The sequence below is a fragment of the Dipodomys spectabilis genome, unplaced genomic scaffold, assembly GCF_019054845.1.
Source record: "Dipodomys spectabilis isolate Male_0828 unplaced genomic scaffold, ASM1905484v1 ptg000004l, whole genome shotgun sequence".
Classification (NCBI taxonomy): domain Eukaryota; kingdom Metazoa; phylum Chordata; class Mammalia; order Rodentia; family Heteromyidae; genus Dipodomys; species Dipodomys spectabilis.
This window is the reverse complement of record NW_024870681.1, coordinates 2,865,047-2,881,998: the sequence shown is the minus strand read 5'-3', so window position 1 is coordinate 2,881,998 and position 16,952 is coordinate 2,865,047. Positions and strand designations below refer to the sequence as shown.

The following is a 16,952-nucleotide window of genomic DNA, read 5'->3' as shown; positions in this document are numbered from 1 at the left end:
GGAAATGGAAACGCTTTGTAGTCTATTTATTCACACCCATTGGCCTGTGGTAGAAAGATCAACTTGGGTGAGTAGCGAACCACTTGAATGGTTCAGGCAGTTGTTTTCCTTGACATGATTGGCTCATCTCATTTTTGAGAAGATGTGTGTCAAGTAATGAAGTCTGCATGACCAGTTTGTCAGACATAGTCTCTACAAAACATGGTGCTCCACCAGGAAAGCAGGGGGTTCAGCGGCTGTCTCAGATAATCACAGGGACCAACAGCACTGGTGTGAACAAGCTCCTCCCTCATGGCAAGCCTGCCTGCCCCATCATTGTTTGTGCTTTGTTTGGTATTATTTGTGTGTGTCTGGGCATTGTCCCTTAGCTTTTTTGCTCAAAGTTAGTCCTCTACCATTTGAGCCATAGCTGCACTTCTAAGTTTTTTGGTGGGTAATTGGGCATAAGACTTTACTGTCTGGACTGTCTTTGAACCGCCATCCTCAGATCTCAGCCTCCTAAGTAGCTAGGATTACAGGTGCGAGCCACCCTTGTTGGGCACAGCAGGGGTGGGGGGGTGTTGCTCTAGACAAGAGATGCTTTTCCCTGAATGTAGCACTCTGCCTAGATTGCCCCTTTGCCCTATTCTCACCCCTAAGCTGGCAAAGACGACCATCCCTTTCTTGGATGGCACCTTCCAGCTGCAAGAAGAGGAAGCTGGAACCCTAATTTGGTTCTGAAATTGTATTTTTATCTGAGACTGGGCCTTTCTTTCTTTCCTTCTTCCTTTCTTTCTTTCTTTTCTGTGGTGCTTGAACTTAGGGCCTGTCCCTGAGCTCTTTTGCTCAAGATTAGTGTTCTATGGCTTTGAGCCACAGCTCCACTTCTGATTTCCTGGCAGTTAATTAGAGATAAGAGTCTCACAGCCTTTCTGACCCGGGCTGGCTTTGAACTGCGATCCTCAGATCTCAGCTTCCTGAGTAGCTAGAATTTACAGGCATGAGCCACCAATGCCCAGCAAGACTGGGACATTTCACTTCACAAATTCAAACTGAGTTGTGACTTAAAAGCAACCATAGCTTTGGGTTTAACCTAAGGTTGGTCCTTAAAATGTGGGGTGTGTTCCAGTTTTCATTCAGGAACAGGAAGAACTAAAACCTTCAGAAAGCCAGGCACCTGTGGCTCATGCTTGTAATCCTAGCTACTCAGGAGGCCAAAATCTGAGGATCACAGTTCAAAGCCAACCTGGGTCAGAAAGTCTGTGAGACTCTTATTTCCAATTAACCACCAGAAAACCGGAAATGAAGTTGTGGCTCAAAGTGACAGAGCACTGGACTTGAACAGAAGAGCTTAGGGACAATGCCCAGGCTCTCAGTTCAAGTCCCAGGGCTGAAAAGAATTTAAAATAAGAATAATAATGATAATGATAATATAATCAGAAAAAAAAGAATTGTGAAAGAATGGAAGTCCATATCCTTTGAGCCACATTTACTCAACCTCTTGATTATCTTTCCCTTGGGCTGTGGTTTCCTGTGCCTAGAAGAAAGGCTGGGAGGGAATGAAGGCCCAGCACAGTGGGTTCTGGTCAAGGAATACATGCTGGTGACAGGACTCAGCCTTAGATGTCACAGTCCCTTTCTCAAAGGGCTCTGAGGGCTGGGAATGTGGCTTAGTGGTAGAGTGCTTGCCTAACATGCATGACGCCCTGGGACCCATTTCTCAGTAAAACAGAAACAGAAAATGCCGGAAGTGGCTCTGTGGCTCAAGTGGTAGAATGCTAGCCTTGAGCAAAAGAAGCTCAGGGACAGTGCTCAGATCCTAAGTTCAAGCCCCAGGACTGGCAAAAAAAAAAAAAGAAGAGGAGGAGGAGAAGGAGGAAGTGGTGGAAGAGGAGGAGGAAAAGGAGGAGGAGGAAGAAGACGAAGAAGAGGAGGAGGAAGAAGAAGAAGAAGAGGAGGAAGAAGAAGACAAATGCTTTCATAAATGATACATTTACTCCATTACTTGTTACTCAGGTTTATACAGACAGATGGCACTTTAAGTTACAGAACTGCAAGGACACAAACGTGCAAGCACATCCTCCTGGCTGGCTGCCCCTGGGGATGCTCCTGTCCCAGTGTGTCTTCCCTGAATCCTCTGGCTGCTCAACCAGCTCCAGCCCAGATCCGCCATCCTCTCCTTTCTTTCATCCTTCCAAGACAGGAGCAAAGCCAGAAAGGCCAGGAAGGACAGACTGCCAATTCACAGAGCCCGAACCTGACAACATCTACTGAGATTGCTCTGGCCTCCTTCCTACTTTACAGAACATTCACGGACACTGTCAATGCTTTGATGGCAAGGACCAGGGCGTCTATTTCCCTGGCACGGAGGGATGGGGTCAAGAAGTGTAGATCCTTGGCAGACTGGGCATGGCATAGCTGTGAGGGTTCTGAGGCTCCAAGCGGGGACAGGACAAGCTCACAAACCACAAACCAATCACTGAGACCTCACGAAAGGAGCTAGAGCAGAGTTATGCAGAGATCTGCCATATGGGCAGGGGCAGGGAGCCGAAGTTAGGATGCCATACCCTGTGTACCATACCCCACGTTAGGCATTTCAACATCATGCTGTTCCTCCACACCATGGAGTAAACTGAGCTCACAGGAGATACCCTAGAGAAGCATTGCGGCTGGGCTTCAAATCCAGATCTGCCTGGTTCGAAGGCCCATTCTCTTTTCTCTGTATAGGCGACCACCTAAGGGGACATCTTCTCTGGGGCTCAGAGTATGGTAAAAGGACCTCCAGAATAAGTGAAACACCTTCAGGGCAAAGTAGAAAAACAAAAAGACAAAAATGAAAAACACAGAGAAGAAACAAAAAAACACCGCATTCTCCCCATACTTCACATTGTTACTAGCTGGAAGGGCAAACATAAAGGATGCAGGAAACATGGCCGGGGCAAAATGAGCTGTCAGAGAAAGGTCAACTTCTCCTGCCTCTGATTTCTTGTTCTTGAAGCCAACAGGGCCAAAGAATATTCCAGAACTGTGTTGCTTAGTTCCAGAAAAAGAGCAGCTCCTTGATTTCAAATGTCCAGGACAGCTTCACTTTGGGATCTGGGTTCTCAACTGTGTTTTTTGTACTGTAAGACAGAGAGAAGAGAAGTGGGTAAGTCAAGCTAGTGGGAAAAAGGACTTAAGAAATCTCCATGGGCTGGGACGGTGGCTCAGTGGTAGAGCGCTTGCCTTGCATACATGAGGCCCTGGGTTCGATTCCTCAGCACCACATGAGCAAAAACAAAAAAGCCAGAAGTGGCGCTGTGGTTCAAGTGGTAGAGTGCTAGCCTTGAGCTGAAGAGATGAGGGACAGCGCCCAGGCCCAGAGTTCAGGCCCCACGACCAGACCCCCCCCCCCCCCAAAAAAAGAAATCTCCAGTGCTGGTGACATGGGTTGCCCACAGTGGGGAGCCCAGTCAGGAGGCTCTAGATAGTCACGTCTCCAGTTCGTGCCCAGATCCTCTTCAGTACAAAAAGTAGCTGATGGGGATGGAAGGAGGAGAATAAGGAAACTAAGGACAGTAGACTTAGAACATTGTATTCGCGCATTCTTCTTTTTTTTGCCAGTACTGGGGCTTGAAGTCAGGGTCTGGGCCTCTCTGTGCTCAAGGTTAGCACTCTACCACTTGAGCCACAGCGCCACTTCTGGTCTTTTTTGCTGTTGTTTATGTGGTACTGAGGAATTAAACCCAGGGCTTCATGCATGCTAGGCAAGCACTCTACCACTAAACCACATTCCCAGCCCTCATTCTTCCCTTTAAGCTGAGTCTTGCTTGGGGGAAAATTTTTCAGGCAAAAGAGAACCCTCAGCCATCTGCTAAACTAGTGTGTTCTCTCTGTGTCTGTCTTTGACTCTCTCTCTCTCTCTCTCTGGAGAGCTGAGGGTCCTATACATTCTAGACAAGCACTGTAATAGTAAACTATACCCCCAGCCAAATCACTTAGTTTTCACAAATGGATCCTGAATCCCACATCTTGAGGTCATTGTAATACTAACTACGTTCCTAATTCACTGTCTTCCTCCAACTAGACAGACACATCCTCAGTAACTCTGCTGCAGTGTGGACACCCCCAGAAAGGGAGTCACCCCCAAGATAACTGCCCTTTGGGTGATGGCCATGAAGACTACTATTGTTCTCCCTCTCTCCTCCTGCGCCCTCAGCTCATTCAGCACTGCTTGAAGGATTAAGGGAACCCCTTCATTCGACCTTCCCAAAAATTGATGCAACCTGAAGAAATCCCTTTTTAGCTTTGGAGGACTTGAGCAGCTGGTGAGATTCCCTTCCCTGCTGCTTCTTCTCAACTGTGTGGTCCAGGCGACCCCTGGTGGTCATGGAAATTACAGCACCAGCTCCCAGAATGGCAGGTGGAGAGGCTCAAGCTAAGTACTTACTTTATTCATGACCCAGTCGGCATCTTCAATGGCTCTCTTAATAATCTGCTGGATTCTCTCTGGATTGTCTTCATCTGAATGAACCCGGAAACTCTGGAAGTTTTGACAGAAAGAAATAGGATGAGGCACCGGGTGCCAGTGGCTCATGCCTGTAATCCTAGCTACTCAGGAAGCTGAGATCTGAGGATCACCGTTCAAAGCCAGCCTGGGCAGAAAAATTCGTGAGACTCTTATCTCCAATAAACCACCAAAAAAACAGAAGTGGCGCTGTGGCTCATGGGGTAGAGCGCATGCCTTGAGCTGAAGAGTGCAGGGACAGCACCCAAGCCCAGAGTTCAAGCCCCACGACCGACCCACCTCCCCAAAAAAAGAAAGAAAAAAAAAAGAAATAGGATGAGGCAAAATCCACACAGCTGGCAGCTTTAGAACACAAACCTAGGCAAAACAGCTACTTCCTTCAACTCAGCACCTTTTAACTTGCAAGATTTGATTATCCCATACAGAGGTGAAGAAACAGAGATTAGAATTGCTAGGCAACAGCATTTGAATCCTAATCTGTGAGACCACAAAAGTGGTAATCCAGCCAGAGGGGCAGATGAAAAGGAGAGTGGCTCCCTGGGCCTAAAGGTTAGGGAGCAGGTGATTAGGCCAGAAGAGAAACTTTCCTGCCCTTGTTTTATGTGCTCTTCCCAGGAAGTCCCTTTCATCTCAGTGAGACCTCTAGGCTCGGGGCTTGGGATCTGCCCTGGAGGCAGAGGTGGGGGGTCTGGGGAGAAAGGCACTGTCAAGCAGGGAAGGGAGGGGAGCCAGGGATGGTGGCTTTGGAAAAATCCAGCCAAGCCCAAAGCAGAGCACAGAATGCTGTTGTCCACTTTTTTTTTTTTTTTTTTTTATTGTTGTTTCTGGTACTGTTGTCTCTGGTACTGAGCTTACACGTTTGCTTTGCTTGTTCATGGTTTAAGGGATGCTACCATTTAAGCCCTATATCCACCCCTGCTTTTTGCTTGCTACTTTGGAAATGAAGTCTCTTAGACTACCCTGCTTGGCATCACTGTGGTCCTCCGGATCTCGGCCTCCGGAGTAGGTGGCATGAGCTACAAGTAGCCGGCTCAATGTTTCTGTACTTTCCATATTATGTTTATATGAATTTTACTTTCACTTTTTATTTGAAGATGCTTTCTTACTGAAGGTTTTCAAGAAAAGTCTAAAAAAAAAAAACTGGGCTGGAAATGTAGCTCAGTGATAGAGCACAAGCCTAAGGAGAACAAGGGCTTTCATTTAGTCCCCAGCACTAACAAAAAATTATTAGTCGAGTGTGGTAGCACATGCCTGTAATCACAGCATTTAGGAGGTAAATGCAAGATGATCTCTAGTTTGCGGTCACTTGAGTAACATAGCAAAACTATAGGAAGGGGAGAGGAGAGGGGAGGAGGTGGAGGAGGGGAGGGGGAGGGGAGAGGAGGGGGAGAAGAGAAGGGGAGGGGAAAGGAGGAAGAAGAGGGGGATGGGGAGAAGGAGGAGGAGGAGGAGGAGGAGGAGGTGGAGGAGGAGGAGGAGGAGGAGGTGGAGGAGGAGGAGGAGGAGGAGGAGGAGGAGGAGGAGGAGGAGGAGGAGGAGGAGGAGGAGAAGAAGAAGAAGAAGAAGAAGAAGAAGAAGAAGAAGAAGAAGAAGAAGAAGAAGAAGAAGAAGAAGAAGAAGAAAGAAGCAGCAGCAGCAGCAGCAGCAGAAGCAGCAGCAGCAGAAAGCAGCAGCAGCAGCAGCAGCAGTTGTTTCTGGTTCAGGATCCAAGCAGGACTAAGACTTAGAGTCAGAATAGCTACTTTTGTCTTCCGTTTTGGTATTTTTATTTTTTGCCAGTACTGGGGCTTGAACTCGGGGTCTGGGCATTGTCCTTGAGCTTGCTTCCCCCCCCCCCCCCCCCGCAGTTGTAGGGCTTGAACTCGGAGCCTTGGTGCTGTCCCTGAGCTCTTTCGCTCAAGGCTAATGCTCTATTACTTTTTTTTTTTTGTCGGTCGTGGGGCTTGAACTCTGGGCCTGGGCGCTGTCCCTGCGCTCTTCAGCTCAAGGTGAGTGCTCTACCGCTTGAGCCAAAGCTCCACTTCCGGTTTTCTGGTGGTCTATTGGAGAGAAGAGTCTCACGGAGTTTTCTGCCCGGGCTGGCTTTGAACTGTGATCCTCAGATCTCAGCCTCCTGAGTAGCTAGGATTACAGGCGTGAGCTACCAGTGCCCAGTCAGAAGAGCTATTGCTTTGTGCTTCATGAAACTGTTTTTTTTTTTTTTTTCAGCTTTTTGAGATACAGTATCACTGTGTAGCACAGGCGAGCCTCAAACTCACAATCCTCTTGCCTCGATTTCCTGACACTGGGATCACTGGCCTGAGCTATCATAGCTGGCAAAACTGATACTCCAAAAAGTACAGGCGAGTATGCGGCGTGGTAGCCGGTCTCTCCACTTGGATTTACTTGATGTTTGCTTATGATGAAGTTCACGTGCACTGCTGGCAAAATGACATGTGTTCTATAGTCTCTTTCAGTACCCGCTCAGTTGATTTGTGTCCTGGCACAGCTCAGGCATGCCAGATGATGAAACTGTTGACTGGAGAGGAGCCAGGCTGCCCAGCATTGCTTTCCTGTGGCTTTCGCCAAACTGCCCAGCCTTACTCCCACCTGAAACACTGCCCTATACCCTGGCTTCCGGCTCCCCAGTAGGTCCCCATTCAAGGAAGCCACAGCACACACCTGCCTGACAGCATGTTTGTAGTGTTCCTGTATACCCTTGGTCGGCAGCTGACGGCAGCAGCGCAGCAAGTATCGGTAGAGCTGCAGCGGCCTCTGGACCAGCTCTGCCCCGGGCAGCGGGGCCATACACCAGCACCTCTGTCCTAGAAAACAAACAACATCAGTTCTCAAGCCTCAAGGCAAGTCTGGTGCCAACCATGTCTGGAGCAGGCCTAATGTAGCACTCAGGCTTGTGTGCCTTCTCGTGGCCCACCCTCTTGAGGAGCCTGCACTATGGCTACAGCTGGATACTCAACCCATTGAAATCTCCACCCAGAGCAGGTTCTCAAGGCCCTGGACAAACGCAGGAAGATGTACAACCAGCCCTGGCATCTTCTTTCTGTGTTTTTTTTTTTTTTTTTTGGGTCCGGTCGTGGGGCCTGAACTCTGGGCCTGGGCGCTGTCCCTCAGCTCTTCAGCTCAAGGCTAGCGCGCTCTACCACTTGAGCCACAGTGCCACTTCCGGCTTTTTTCTTTTTGCTTATGTGGTGCTGAGGAATCGAACCCAGGGCCTCAGGCATGCAAGGCAAGCGCTCTACCACTGAGCCATCTTCCCAGCCCGGCATCTTCTTTCTGGAGGTAGTGGATGCAACGATGGCACCCACAGAAGAAGGTGGGGACACAAGGCTGGTGGTCCTGAGAGGCAATCAAAGAGCAAGCAGGCCCATCCAAGAGAGACCAGAGAAGGGAGAAAGGCCCAAAAGCCCTATGCCCAGCTACTCAAAGTGTGACCCCCACACCAGTATCACAGCCATGGCAAGAAGCTGGTCAGAATTAGTCTCAGGCTAGCAGGGCACTGGTGGCTCAGGCCTATAATCCTAGCTACTCAGGAGGCTGAGATCTGAGGATTGCGGTTCAAAGCCAGCCCGGGCAGGAAAGTCCATGAGACTCTTATTTCCAATTAACCACCAGAAAACTGGAAGCGGAGCTGTGGCTCAAGTGGTAGAGCATTCACCTTTAGCTAAAGAGCTGAAGGACAGTACCCAGGCCCAGAGTTCAAGTCCCACCACCAAAATAAATAAATAAATAAATAAATAGAATTCGTCTCAGGCTGGGTGCCAGTGGCTCACACCTGTAATCCTAGTGACTCAAGAGGCTGAGATCTGAGAATTGTGGTTCAAAGCCAGCATAGGCAGCCAGGCAAGAAAGTCCGTGAGACTCTTATCTGCAATTAACCACCAGAAAACTGGAAGTAGAGCTGTGGCTCAAAGTGGTAGAGTGCTCGCCTTGAGCAAAAAAACTTGACAGTGCCCAGGCCCTGAGTTCAAGCCCCATAATCGATGGAAAAAAAATTAATCTCATATTCCAGTTAGCACCCTTCCAACCAATAGTCATATACAAGGTCAAGTTTGAGAAACATAATTTGGGGAAGTACAATGTGAAGAAGCAACTGAACATAAAATCACCATGGTGAAGCCCAGGCATGATTGTACTGCTACTAATATCAATGAGCACTGCTTTTTTATTTATTTATTATTTTTTTTTTTTGCTGGTCATGGGGCCTGAACTCTGGGCCTGGGTGCTGTCCCTCAGCTTTTCAGCTCAAGGCTAGCACTTTACCACTTGAGCCACAATACCACTTCCAGCTTTTTCTGCTTATGTGGTGCAGAGGAATCGAACCTAGGGCCTCATGCATACAAGGCAAGTACTCTACCACTGAGCCACCTTCCCAGCCCCAGCACTGTTATATTAATGCATACATAAACACAGATCTGGCCGGGCGCCGGTGGCTCACGCCTCAAATCCTAGCTACTCAGTTAGGCTGAGATCTGAGGATCTTGGTCCAAAGCCAGCCTGGGTAGGAAAGTCTGTGAAACTCTTATCTCCAATAAACCACTAGAAAACTGGAAGTGCCACTGTGGCTCAAGTGTTAGAATGCTCGCCTTGAGCTGAAGAGCTGAGGGACAGCGCCCAAGCCCAAAGTTCAAGCCCCACGACCAATAAAATAAATAAATAAATGAAGAAATAAATAAATAATAAAAACAAACACACACAGATCTGGTAACTTGCTCAAGATGACACAGCTGATGAAAGATAGGACTGAGGCCAGGTGCTAGTGGCTCACGCCTGTAATCCTATCTATTTAGGAGGCTGAGATCTGAGGATCATGATTCAAAAGTCAGTCCAGACAGGAAAGTCCATAACAGTCTTACATCAATTAAGCACCAAAAAAAAAAAAGCCAGAAGTAGAACGGTGGCTCAAGTGGTAGAGGGCTAGCCTTGAGCACAAAAGCTCAGGGACAGTGCCCAGACACTGAGTTCAAGCCCTAAAACAAAACAAAAACCCACCAGGCTCATACCTGTAATCCTATATGCTCAGGAACCTGGGATATGAGGGTTGTGGTTCAAAGATGGCTGAGAGAGAAAAGTCTATGAGATTCTTATCTCCAATTAACCAGCAAAAGGCTCAAGTGGTAGAATACCAGCCTTGAGTAGAAAGCTAAAAGAGAGCTCAAGGACCCTGAGTTCGAGCCCCTGTACTAGCACAAAAATAATTACTAATTAAAAACCAAATCAAAACAAAACCCCATGTCTCTGGGCTGCTGTTGGCATACAATCAATGCACATATTTAAAGTGCACCATTCAGTAAGTGATGACATATACTCATACCTGAGAAATCATCAAGATAATGAAGGATGAACATAGACACCGCCCCCAAAATTGCCTAGTTCCTCTGTAATCCCTCTCTCCCATCCTCCTCACTTCCCTGTCCCCAGGCAACCACGGAGCTACTTTCCATCACTGCAATTCATTTGCATTTCCTAGACTTTTATATAAATGGAATGGTGCAGCATGCTTTCTTTTGTGTCTAGATAGTCCATAGGTTTTTCCTTTGTTAAATTTATTTTTAGGCAATACAGAAAACATAAAATTTATAGACTATCACGTGCTACTTCACAGCATGTTTGCGTTATGTGAAATGTAAATCAGGTGAAACGTCGGTTTCCTCCAACCGTTTATCATTTCCTTATGGTGAAAACATTCGATGTCCTTCCTTCACCACACCACAGACCATATTTTTTAACCTCTATGTTATATGTGCTCTCCCCACAAAATTCCACAACTATAGCCTGAACTTTTTTTTTTAAGGAAACCAGGAAAGTATAGATGTTTCTAAATGGTAGATTCTAGAACATAAGGACTTGCTTCTCTTTATTAAAAAAAAAAAAAAGAACAACAACACACACACACAAAAACAGAAACAAACAAACAAAGCCCTATTTGGGGTTATTTCTTGTCTCTTTTCTTTTGGTACTAGGGAATCGAACCCAGGATGTTGTACCCACTAGGCAAGTGCTTTGCCATTGAGCTACATCCCAACCCATAACCACCCCCTCTCCATGCCCAAACCCCACCCTCCCCCCTGAGTCTCCTCCGCCGCAGCATCCTGCCCAGTATCAGTCTCCTTCACACTCACACTAAACAAGCTCTAGAACCAGTGTCCTGGGCACACCCGTCAGGCATAGGAAGGCTTTCAGATCACCAACACCGTCAAAGATATCACCTCTTGGTGCCTTTTAATATGCAGCTCCCTGAGCAGGACCTCCCTTCCCTGTCCCCTCAAAGTGGAGGATTTCATTCATTCTTCCAGATCCAGCTTAGTATCATTTACCCAGGAAACCGTCCCTGACTGTTCCTCCCTGGGCTTCTTTCCTCCTTGGGGCTGCAATGCCTCATTCATGGTGGCATTTCTCACAGCCAGGACTTGTCTGTGGCCATGCCAGTGGGTGGCTCCTCCAGGATGAGCCTGGCCCAAAGCAGGCTTCAGACCTTTCCACTGAACTGAATCGCATCACTGTACTGTCTCCTCCCAACAGATTTCCCCTCCATGAAAGAGGCTCCCCAAGATTGGCTGGCATTTGTTTTAAAGCAACAAACAAATAGAAAGACAATCCCACCCTTACACCCCTCCCCAGGAGAAAGGCAGACACTAACCCTGACACCCTTTATACTGAGAAAAGACACTTAATAAGGAACAATTTAGAGGCTCTTTTGTTCCATTTCCAGCAGATTATCTCCCCAGCAACAATAAATATCTCTCTCTGCAGCTAAATTAGCTAATTGCTCATGGTTCTCAGGGCTCCTGCTCTTGAGGATGAGGGACTGCTACTCACCCTCCCCTACCTCCCATCATCCTGTCTCTCTTCTGGTCATAACCCCTATCTGCACTCAGAGCACACTAATTCCATTTCTCTGCTCACCTGGCCAATCCCAGCCCTGCATCTGTATGAGCCCAGGGATTGGTCCATAGATGACAGGTGCTGGAAACTAATCCAGTCAGAGAGAATCTGACCACCAGTGTAGTAGGGAAAGTACTCCAGACATTTCCCACTAGAGAGCTAGATGGTCTCTCAGGGGAAGTCATATTACCTCCTCTTTCTGGTGTTTTTTTTTTATTGTTGTTTTTGGTTTTTGTTTTTGTCTCCTTAATCTTGTGACTGAAGCCTCACTAGAAGGAAAGAGACCCTGAGAGAAACCAAATCCAGAGAACTCATTTGAGGCCTAAAGCCCTTCACCTGAAGGTTGCCCCAAATCTAGACTTCTCAATACCTGAGCCAGTCCAGAGCATGGGTTTTGTTTTCTCTCTGCAACGCAAAGGGTCTTCAGATGGACAAATCCAAACCTCATCAATTGTACTTACGTGATGAGCAGCAAGGGTTCTGGAGGGGAGGAAGTTTCCGTAGGACAGGGCTCCTTTAGTTCCTCCTACTCTGACACATCACAGCACCTGTCTGATGAGCCACACTGTTGCCCAACCATCGAAGGACCCCGTCTACAATGGTGGTCAAGAATTTCAAGGGCAACCACAGAGGACAAGTGAACCAAAGCCCCCAACGTGACAGGAAGACTCCCCTGGCAGGCTTCCCCAAACTATATAAAGTGCTAATCAAATATTGTAAAATGCTAGTCGTGGAACAGATGGTTACCATCTGCAGTCCTCAAAATTAACATTTGGAAAGAGCACAACTTTATTTCATTACTTAAAAACCCAAGCAATACTTAGTAACCAACCCGGCAAGTATGGGCGGGTAGATTATTTTCAGCTCAATTATAATACTTAGTCATTCTCAGTAATAACTAGTAGAGACTACATGTGTGGGTCCACTTAGAAGAGCTAAACTAAAGATGATTTAATTTAATTTAAAGTGTGGGTTGGCTATTATTTAAGGGGCAACGAACCTCACAGTACCATTGCTCTAGTCAAACCCCGGGACCTTGGAACTGCTTGCTTCTCTTACCCTGTCTTTTGGGCCTGATCTCTGCCTCCCAACTCTATCACTCAGACAACCAAACTAAAATCATCAGAGTCCATGCAACTCCCCCTCCTTGCTCAATCTCCAAGCCAGTCCTATCAAATTCTACCTCGATATGCCTCTTAAATTTGCCCCACCTCTTGCTTTAGACTCAATCATATCTCCACTGTTGCAGTGAAGATGGCTTCTCTATCATCTTCCAGCCTATTTCCTTCCCATCACTAAGAAGTGACTCATTCTTGAAACATGAACTTGTGTCAACTCTGTCACTCTTTCAGGGTCTTCCTGTCCTTCCTGAAACCATTAATAACCCCTCCTCACTTCCATAGTCACTGTAAATTCCCAAAATGAAAGACAAATATGGAAAAGTATGTTAAGCAGTACATGGGCTGGTACCTTTTTATAGTAATGATTTTATATATACTTACATAAGTAATGAGGAAAAAAAAATCAAGCCAGGTGCTGGTGGCTCATGCCCGTAACCCTAGCTACTCAAGAGTCTGAGACTGGGGCTGGGAAGGCAGCTCAGTGGTAAAGTGCTTGTCTCGAATGCATTAGGCCCTGGGTTTCATTCCTCAGCACCACATAAGCAGAAAAAGCCGGAAGTGGTGTTGTGGCCCAAGTGGCAGACCGCTAGTCTTGAGCTGAAGAGCTGAGGGACAGTGCCCAGGCCCACAGTTCACACTACATGACTGACAAAAAACCTCAAAAACTCAGGGACAGTGTCCAGGCCCTGAGTTCAAGCCCCAAGACCAGGGTGTGTGTGTGTGTGTGTGTGTGCACACACGCACACATACACAAAGGAGTATAAGGCCAAAAGTGGTGATTCATGCCTGGCATCCCAGCTATTTAAGAAGCAGAAGTCAGGTTTGCCATCAGACAGTTTCCCTTCCACTTTAAGCTATTGAGAAGTCCCTCCGGTTCTAACTAAAATTCTACTCATAGCTGAGACAGAATTTTGATCAATATATATTATATGCATATAAAAATGTCATAATGAAACATTATTTCATATAACTGATACATGTTAATAAAATATTCTACTCATTGGTCTGAGCTCTGCCCTTTGGAGCTAATGCTTTATTTAACTTCCTGCAAGTCCAGTTTCTTATTATCCAAAACCAGCCATTATGGCCTTCAGTCATCCCTATGCCAACATAACTAGCCACAAGGTGTGCTTTTCTCCCTCTCACCTGCTTTGGACACACCCTTTCCCACAGATCACCCTCAACCGTGCTGCCAATGGAAAAACAAAACAGGTTGCTGGGTTCAGAGCAGCTCTGAGGGCAGTGGCTCATGCCCCTTGGCCTGGGAATTCAGGGAATGCAGCTTGGACTACATTCTCTGCTCCTCTCTCAGGAGGTTCTGACATCCCTTTCAAAGATATCTTCTCCATGGACCCTTGGGAAATCTACTTCCTTGTCTCCTGCTTTAGCCTCATTATATACATGAGGAAACTAAGGCTCCAAGAAGTTAAGAAACTCACACAACTCATTGATAGTAAGGTGAGAATATGAAGCTAAGTCTATTTGATTCCAAAGCCCATGCCCTTCCCTACTACTAGAGGAAAATGACTGGCCAGGCCATGCAAACACTAACCAGACTTACCTGATCAGGGCTGAGGACTACACAGAAAATTCTTGCAGGGCTTCTGTGAGGACCAAGCTAATGAATTCATAAAAGTTCTTGCCCACTATTATCTACTATTCCTCAAAGCCCTGCTCTGTGATTTTGAGAGACATAGGAGTGCCCCCTACATACAGATTTTTTTTCCAAAGACTTATGTCACTTACATAAAGAGGCAACTAGGAGATGATTTTAAAACCTTACAAAATCCAAAATGAGGAAAAGAGTGAAGGGACAAAAAAAAAAAAAAATCACAAAGGGAATTTCCTGGGAGTCAAGTGGTATCGCTGGCAGAGGAGTACAAACCCATTGAATCCTATTGTCTCTTCCCTAACCTGTGCCCAAACACAAAACACCTAAAAATAAGTTGGGAAAAGTCATATATTTAGAAAGAAAGAGAAAGAGAGGTGGGGAGAGGAAGAGAGGGAGGAAAGAATAGAGCTGCAGAAAATTACCAGAAACGATGCCCTACAGAGCACAGACAAAAGCTAAATTAAACCTGCACCAGCCATTCTTTAAATATGCAAAGACTCTTCTTGATGGGAGAAAGCTGAACATTAAGAATTATTTTGCTCCCTGCTGCCATCCACTCCAAGGTGCCTTCTGTCATCTAGAGTCTCCCCGTTAGAAACAGGGCTGAAATCCTCCCACCTTCAGTGTCTCTTTACAGAAATGGTCAAGTTCTCCAGTCTCTCACACCCCAACTTCAGCTCTCTTCATGGCTATTACACAACCTTCAGTCTCAACTTTATACCAATCCCTGGCTGGGGCCATCTTATGGCAAGCTCTCTCCTTCCAGACCATTCCCCACCTTGCCACCCAAACACATCCCATCAATCCCTTTCATCAAAACCTCTGTAGAGTGTTCTTTATCCACAGTGCCATAGCCAGAGGTCTGGCAGTTGGTGGTGAGTTATTCAAATGAATTATAATACTGCCTGGATAATAATATATAATATATATTATATATAATACTGCGTGGATAAAACATGCATACAATAGAATATTCTGCAATAGAAAGAAATGCTACAACAAGGGTGAGCTTGAAAACATGCTAAGTGCATGAAGCCAGTCAAGGTGCTACAAAATATGATTCAATTTATATGAAATGACAGGAAAGTCTACAAGGACACAAAGTAGAGAAATAATCAGTACTCTATGGTTTGGGCCACTTAAGAGATGGAGGGAATAGGAAGAGATAGGGGTGGGTAATGGGAAGAAATGGGGGGTAATGGGAAGAGATGGGGGATGTGAAGAGATGGGGGGAATAGGAAGAGATGGGGATGGGTAATGGGAAGAAATGGGGGGTAATGGGAAGAGATGGGGGATGGGAAGGGATGGGGTAATAGGAAGAGATGGGGGATGGGAAGAAATGGGGGTAATGGGAAGAGATGGGGGATGGGAAGGGATGGGGTAATGGGAAGAGATGGGGGCTCCGGCTAGAGGTTGTGTTTCATGTTCTAAGATGGTGACAGATGCACAACTCTGCACATGACAGGATGTCAAATGAACGGATTTTAAATCAATGAACTGTGTGTTACATATCCCCCAAAAAATTGTAATTTTTTTTTTTTAAAGGATGAATCCTAACTGCTGAAGGGTTCTGGCCACAGAGTGAAGGTGGCTTGACCTCCATCAAGATATGAAGGTCACCCCAGGTCGGGTAACGGGGTGCTCCTCCAGAGGTGTGGGGGGGGGGCACGTGTCCTTTGTTTCAAAAGGAGCAACCTAAGGCTGACCTCGAGGTTGTGTGCCAGGCCATGGGCTTGTCTGCAGTGGGCCCGGCGGCGCACCCCCTTCCCCGTCACCCCTTCCTCTGCCCCTGCGAGCAGACCCAGGGTGAGGCCTACGACAGGTGCACCCGGCCTTCAGGCCCAAGGGGCGGCACGGATGGCCCCTAAGGCATCCACACGGGTCCTGGGACACACCAGTGACCTCCACATCCCCAGACCGCTCCCCCACCCCACGCCGCCCTGGTGTGTGTGTAGGGGGGCGCTCAGATCGCCGCTGCCCCCGCGCCCCCCGCCCTCGGCCTGCGCGGCGCGCCTCACCGGCCTCCACTGGGGACGCCAACCCGGACGCCGCGGCGGCGGGAGGGACGCCGGCGGCGGCAGCGGCGGCGGAGGCGGCGACGACGATGACGACGCATGCGCCTGCGCGGCAGCGGCCAGCGCAGCCCCGCCCCTGCTGGGCGGCCGTGCATCCGGCGCCCTCTACCGGCGGCAGAGGGAACTGGGAGTCCTACTGGGTGTGGATTCTCAGTTCAGATTCCGACCCCATCCAAGGGAAAAAGCAAGCGGGCCCTCCCAACCCGAAGTGTGGACGGTGCTAAAATTCTAGGCGAGTTCGAGATGAGCGCAAATGAGTGCAAAAAGTCCTGCGTAGGGGGGACGGGGTCCTCCAGCCCCTGGTGTCAGTGACAGAATTCTGCTTGGATTGGGATTCTTTTTTTGAATCATTAAATTACAGTCCCCTAACACCTGTCACAAGACTAAATATGACAGTAATAGGCATGCTTCCTTTCAGAGAGAACCATCTATAATTAGCATGGAGGGAAAGAATGCTGGATTTAAACTCAAGAGCGACCGCTTCCTTATCTATCACTCTTCTGAAAGTGCAGTAACGCGGTTTCATTAAACAGGCTATCCCATGTTTAAAGCCAAAGCGCCTCGTCAGAATTGATTTAAATACAAGTTTTATATCCTGAAGGAAATAAAAATGAGTCTCCATCGTGAGACAAAGCGTCCTGTCCAATGGCGCGGCTGAGCCTGTCTGGGCTGTCTGAAAGGGAGGGAGGTTGTCGGTGCATAGTCTTGCTCTGTTCCCATCTCTCTTCTCTGGGACTTTTAAAACCTATCTGTAATGAAAAGACTGAGTTCTGTAC

At 47.5% G+C, this 16,952-nt stretch overlaps 1 protein-coding gene across 2 annotated transcripts; it reads right to left on the bottom strand.

Annotated features, from left to right (window-relative positions):
- Positions 1–1,955: 1,955 nt before the first annotated feature.
- On the bottom strand, positions 1,956–16,184 carry Lyrm9 (LYR motif containing 9). 2 transcript variants are annotated; one of them, XM_042692239.1, is made up of 4 exons: positions 16,120–16,184; positions 7,148–7,290; positions 4,409–4,501; positions 1,956–3,101 (listed from the first exon to the last, which is right to left on the bottom strand). In XM_042692239.1, exons 2-4 carry the CDS (start codon positions 7,271–7,273, stop codon positions 3,084–3,086), a joined length of 237 nt encoding a protein of 78 aa, XP_042548173.1. In that variant the 5' UTR covers positions 7,274–7,290; positions 16,120–16,184; the 3' UTR covers positions 1,956–3,083. The 2 variants fall into 2 exon arrangements, with proteins under 2 accessions (XP_042548173.1, XP_042548172.1); XM_042692238.1 differs by having other exon boundaries at positions 7,148–7,285; positions 16,120–16,149.
- Between the last annotated feature and the right edge of the window lie 768 nt (positions 16,185–16,952).